General features: G+C 36.7%; 1 protein-coding gene across 3 annotated transcripts in view; it reads left to right on the top strand.

Annotated features, from left to right (window-relative positions):
- Positions 1-5983, top strand: part of LOC108290011 (tetratricopeptide repeat protein 28-like) — a 358528-nt gene that overhangs the window by 185603 nt on the left and 166942 nt on the right. Inside the window, exon 3 of one of the 3 annotated variants that reach the window (XM_017509681.2) lies at positions 1275-4327. The exons of the other annotated variants lie outside the window; for them this stretch is intronic. Coding sequence (XP_017365170.1) covers positions 1275-1295 — 21 coding nt within the window. The 3' untranslated portion in view covers positions 1296-4327. Of the gene's footprint in view, positions 1-1274; positions 4328-5983 lie in introns of those variants that run through there. 3 annotated transcript variants of the gene reach the window in all.

The raw sequence follows: 5983 nt of genomic DNA, 5'->3' as shown, positions 1-5983 counted from the left end.
GTACATGTCTGGTGCTCAGAAATGCTTGTTTGTGGAAAACAGCTTGGCCATTCCTGAAAAAGTTAAACGGAATTACCATTTGACCTTACAGTTTCACTCTTAGATACACAGAAGAATTGGAAACACTATTCAAACAAATATATAGCATAGTAACACTATTCACAACAGGCAATAGGTAGAAAAAGCCCAAATATCTATCAGTGGATGAATAGATAAACAAATTGTGGTATATACCTACAATGAAATATTGTTCAGCCGTAGAAAGGAATGAAGCTCTGATACATGCTACAACATGAATGAGGCTCAAAAACATCTTGCTAAGTGAAAGAAGCCAGGCACAAAAGGTCATATATTGTATGCTTTCATTGATACGAAGTGTTCCGAGTAGATAAATCCATAGAGACATAATGTGAATTGGTGGTTTCCAGGAATAGAGGGAGAGGGGAGAATAGGAAGAAACTGCTTAATGAGTGGTTGGAAATGTTTTGAAACTAGATAGAGGTGGTAGTTGCACAGCATTGCATAATATACTAACTGCCATTTAATTGTTCACTTTAAAATGGTTGATGTTATGTTACATGAATTTTACCTCAAATTATTTTTTTAAATGCTTGATGAATTAAGGAATGTGATCAGTTTGTTTTGAATCCCTGCTGTGTGTAGGTTACTGTGCATAAGACTGCCAATTACTATCTCTGCTAGCTGAGCAAAATGGAGGGAGTGTGAACAACAATGATTAGACTAGAGTATCTGCTGCACTATTTGATTCATATGGGAAAAGAAAAATATTTGATTGACATGGAATATACTTAGAAATAGTTCCTAAAACCTGATGTAATATGAGGGACAGAGCAGAATAAGACAGCTGATGCATATGGAGTCTGTGTGCATGTGACGTTCACTTGTCAAGTTTGGAAATGCTAATCCTTTGGCTGTTTCTTTCCCAGGGGGCTGACTGTGTGTATGATAGAGCTCATTTTACTTACTTTCCTTACTTTACCCTTCTTGTGAATCCTACATCACAGCTGAAATCCTTCCAGCTTGAGGGTGGTGTGGAAGCATTGTAGCACAAAATTGGCTGGAAGTATCACTGTTGAGTGCCATGATCTTTCTTTCTAGAGGAATGAAGGAGGAGAACAATACCAAGAAATTAATCTGAATTCTGTCTCAGCATTTGAATTTATTCATTTACCCCATCAACCAGAAAAGCTTGCACTTCTTCAAAAAAGAACAGATTTCCAATTCTCATCTATTTACCTAATCTCATTCTGCAGGTTTGTTGGGCTCCACAATGATTGTCATATGAAGGCTTTCTGCATTTTGTTAATCAGATACTAGAAAAATTTGGACTATTGTAAATTATAACCAAGTATCCAGATGTGGTGTTTTCCATCCTAACGTATATCCTTTTATATATGTTCTACAAAGTCCACACAGTCATTGTTTTTAAAAAAACAACTTTTGTGTTTCACTCATACTCTCTTTTCAGTCTATATCCCCATATGGTTAACAATTAGCAATGGTTTCTGTATTATAGGCATTTCTGAAAATGGGGAAATATCTAACGGTAAGCCCAGTGTTACTCTGAAATGCAGATTGTTAACTGCTTTTTTGTGTAAATTAATAATGAACAACCAAAATTTCTGTGGTATGTCATCCGTAATATAAATGACAGGAATAAAAGTTCAAAAAGAAACATTTCATTCTTTTAAAAGTATCTGTCTTGAAATAGCTTGATTTTATGTTGAGTCAAATTTATATATGTAATGCAGTATATCACAAAGAATAGAGTAACAGAATGGCATAGTGGTTAAGGCACAGGGTTATGGAATCAGACTTGAACTTGCATCCCTTCTCTGTTATTTGCTGGCTATGTGACCTTCAAGGAGTCATTTAACCTTGATAATCCTCAGTTTATTCATTTATAAAATGACAATGATCAACCGATCTGGTATGATAAACACCTTTAAAAACAGGGCCTTGCATACGGTCAGAGGTGATTATTCTTTGAAGTTTGAGAATAGAAAATATGCAAATTACCTTCTATTTTTTCAGCTGTGAACATTTGGCTGTATTTTTTTCCTTCTTGGTTTGCTTTTCTCTCTAGCTGTTCTCACTGTTGTTTCATTTGATAGGAAACAGTCTTAGAAAGAATTAGCTTGCTAATGAAATGCCCTTTCCTCCTCGAGCTTCTGGAACCTCAGCTTTTGACTTGGTTCTTACATATGTATGCAAATGAAACACTGCAAAGCTGTAGAAGGGATGTAAATAAAACATTGATTTCAATCATCAGATTGTTAGTGTGCTAGAGAAATGTGCCAGACTGCTTTTGACAGAACTAGAACGAAAGGCTTTTTTTTTTTTTAAAGAAGAAAACAGCATGCCAAATACTAATTAATTTTCTGAACATTTCAAGATTCCTACTGAGTGTATATTCCTAAGTCTTTCCATAGAGTTTGTGACCTGAGATTAGTGCCAAGAAGTTGATGATGAGGTCACAAGCATAAAATTTTAGTTTTATGGTAAGATAGTTGGCATGAAACTTTAGGATCTAAGTATAGCTTAGTTACATGAGAAACAAGTGTGTGAAAAACAAGAGAAAGAGAAATGTTGGATATGTTTGCAAAAATTTCCCCAACTCTCATTAAACAAATGCTTTTAGAATGAATGCTTGTAGCAGCACTCTTGTTTCTCTTATATAGCTGTTGTGGGATTGCTGTAGTAATCATTGTGACTGACAGTTCACATCTGGAGACTTGTAAAATCTGCATGTTGATAACCCCCATTTGGCTTTGCCTCATCTTCTGTGATAGAAGCTTGCTGCTTGCCTTTTTCTCTCCCTCAGCAAGGAGATCCTCAGTCTGATGGGTAAAAATGATATCTCTTTATACTTTTATTTTCATTTCTTATATTATTCAATAAATGTTTTAAAAATATGAATGAGTTTCATTTTAATGGAGGCTTGCAGGAGAAGGGAAGAGTGAGCAGATATGACAAGGACTGGAATAAGTGTGGAGGAAAAGAGAGCAAGGGAAAAGGAGAGATAAATTGAGAATTCATGGTAGAATGGCAAAGGTGAAGAGACTGGGGTGTGAAGTTAAGGGTAGGGGAGAATGGGAAGAGAGAACAAGGAAGATTATTTTGAGGTTAGTATCAGTGAGTACATACTTCTGCTCATTTAAGCTTTGAGATTGTGATTGTCACCTGTCATCTACTGCCCTGTCAAAATGTTAATTAATTAATTATGATTAATCAGTTCTAATAACTAGAGGTTTCATTCCAAATAGAGAAATCAGAGCATCTACAAGAATGGAAATTCTGCTACATGCAACAGCAGTCACTAGTGTAAAATTGTATTAAGGTTCAGATTTGTCATCCTCCATGATTAGATGGATTTTTATAATCCCAAGAAAAAGAAATATTTACTGTTTTTGGTTTGAGAGTTTGTTATAAGGATATATGTGCAGAGTACTGGAAGTCACCATAACAGGTTTGTAGTCATTCCTGAGGCAAACACTGGAAAGATGGTTGTTGTTATAGATAAACCAACTTCCTTAAAGTTAGCAGTCCAGCGTGGCTCTCCTCATTCCACTTACTGTGTGTATATTTTCAAGAAAGATAATTTGATTGGGCCAGCTTGCTACTCTGCATTGAGTACCTCTTTTAATGGTAGTTCTGTGAAAACGTCTCAGAGGTGATTTTTTCCCCTTATATTTAACCCATCTACATTGCTTTTACTTGTGCACTTGAAACTTTGTCCAGTCAGCTGTGGCTTGATTTTTTTTTTTTTTAATTCTTTGAACACGTACAAGAAGTCAGATGTGTGCTACATACTGGGAAGTCAGAAGTGAGCAAGATAGGCCCCTGCTCAAATGGAGTTTATAATTTGGCATTATAGTGGTGGTGAGACCGAACATAAACAAGTGAACAAGGTGATTTCAGATGGTGTTGGGTCCAGAGAAAACAATAAATGAGGGTGATGTAATACAACAGTGACTTGGGGAGAGAGTCTGTTTTAGATAGGGTGGTTAAAGTTCTGTCTGAGAAAGTAACACTTTAACTGAGACCTCAGTGAGCTAAGATAGAGGGAGTAGTAAGTACAAAGGCTCTGAAGTTGGATGGATTGGATTTTTTGGAAACTTTGTATTATGAAAATTTTCAAACATATACACTCATCACCAGTTTTAACAATTAGCAACTTGTAGCCTATCTTGTTTTATTGATGAACCTTTCCACCCTATTCTACCCACATATTATTTTAGCATCATGTTATTTTCTAGACATAGAATTTTATCTAAAAATATTTCAACATGCATGCCTAAAAGATAAGGACTTTAATTTTTATTTTATTTTATTTTATTTGAGACAGAGTCTCACTCTGTTGCCCATGCTGGAGTGCAGTGGTGCAGTCTCAGCTGACTGCAACTTCCGCCTCCCAGGTTCAAGTGATTCTCGTGTCTCAGCCTCCCAAGTAGCTGGGATTACAGGCACATGCCACCATACCTGGCAAATTTTTGTATTTTTAAGTAGAGATGGGATTTCACCATGTTGGCCTGGCTAGTCTTGAACTCTTGACCTCAGGTGATCCTCCTGCCTCAGCTTCCCAAAGTGCTAGGATTACAGGCGTGAATCACTGCACTCAGCCAGGACTTTAAAGAAAATACAAATACCGTTGCTACAGCTAGAAAAAAATTAACAATGGTTCTTTAATATCACCAAATGTCTAGTCTGTGTCTAAACTTCCACTTGTTTCATTAAGTGTTTTATGTTATCTGTTGTTGCAATTACACAGCATAGCAAACATCCACAAAACTTCAGAGGCGTATAAGAATAGTCATGAAGTCTAGGGGTCAGCTGGGTGACCCAGTTGCTGTAAGCAGAGCTTGGAGTGACTCACTCATGTATCTGGTTACCTGCAGCTGGAGTAGATGATTTTATGATCTTGGTTGGTCTCTCTCCTACATCTCAGACTTCAACTGGACTGACTTGATTTTGTCCCACGTGTCTTTTCTTCAAGCAGGCAGTGTTGGGCATGTTTTCATGGTGAAGGCAGAAGAGAAAGAACAAAGTCCAATTGTACAAGAGGGCAGGAGAGAAAGAATGAGTGATTTTCAAGGCTCTGCTTGCCTCACCTTTGCTGACATCCCATTGGTCAAAGTTAGTCAGAGTGGGAGGTGACTACAAAGATGCTGGAAAGCTGGGTGAATTCAGGAAGACCACTCACTGGATCTATTAATGCAGTCGATCTACCACAAATGATGTAAATGATTTTCCTTTGCGTTTTGTTTTGAATCAGAATTCAAATAAACTCTACACATTGTGATTATTTGCTTTTTCTAGATTCCACCCTCATGTCTTTTTTCTTTGTATTTAATTTTTTTTAAAGATAATTTGACATTTCTAATAAACGTTGAGAAGGCCAATGTGGCTGGAATGTGATAATGAAGGACAGAGTGACAGGTGAAATTTGGAAGGTACAGGCTAATTCATTCAGTGTCTTGTGGATGGATCATGGGAAGGAGTTTAGGTTTTATTCTAAGAGCAGCTGGGAAGTCATGCTGGGTTTGGAGCTGGGGAATGTATGGTCTGATTTCTGTGTGTGTGTGTGTGTGTGTGTGTGTGTTTTTTTTTTTTTGGTAAATCTGAAGTAAGTTTACATGTAGTAAAATGCACAGATGAGTTTTGAGAAATGTGTATACTTATGTAACCACTACTTCAGTCAAGATATTGAACATTTCATCACGTTATAAAGTGCTTTCATGTCCCTTTGTAGTCAGCTGCTCCTCCCCACTGATGTGATTTTGAGGGTCGTCGTACAGCTACAACTATAAATTAGTTATGCCTGTTCCAGAACTTTATACCAATGGAATTATGGAATTATGTGAATATATTCTTTTGTTTCTGGTTACTTTTATTCACCGTAGTGTTTGTTACAATTCACCATCTTATTTCAGGCACTAGCAATTCTTTTTTTTTTTTTTTT

This window comes from Cebus imitator, unplaced genomic scaffold (genome assembly GCF_001604975.1).
Source record: "Cebus imitator isolate Cc_AM_T3 unplaced genomic scaffold, Cebus_imitator-1.0 Scaffold419, whole genome shotgun sequence".
Lineage (NCBI taxonomy): Eukaryota > Metazoa > Chordata > Mammalia > Primates > Cebidae > Cebus > Cebus imitator.
This window is presented reverse-complemented; position numbering and strand designations above follow the sequence as displayed.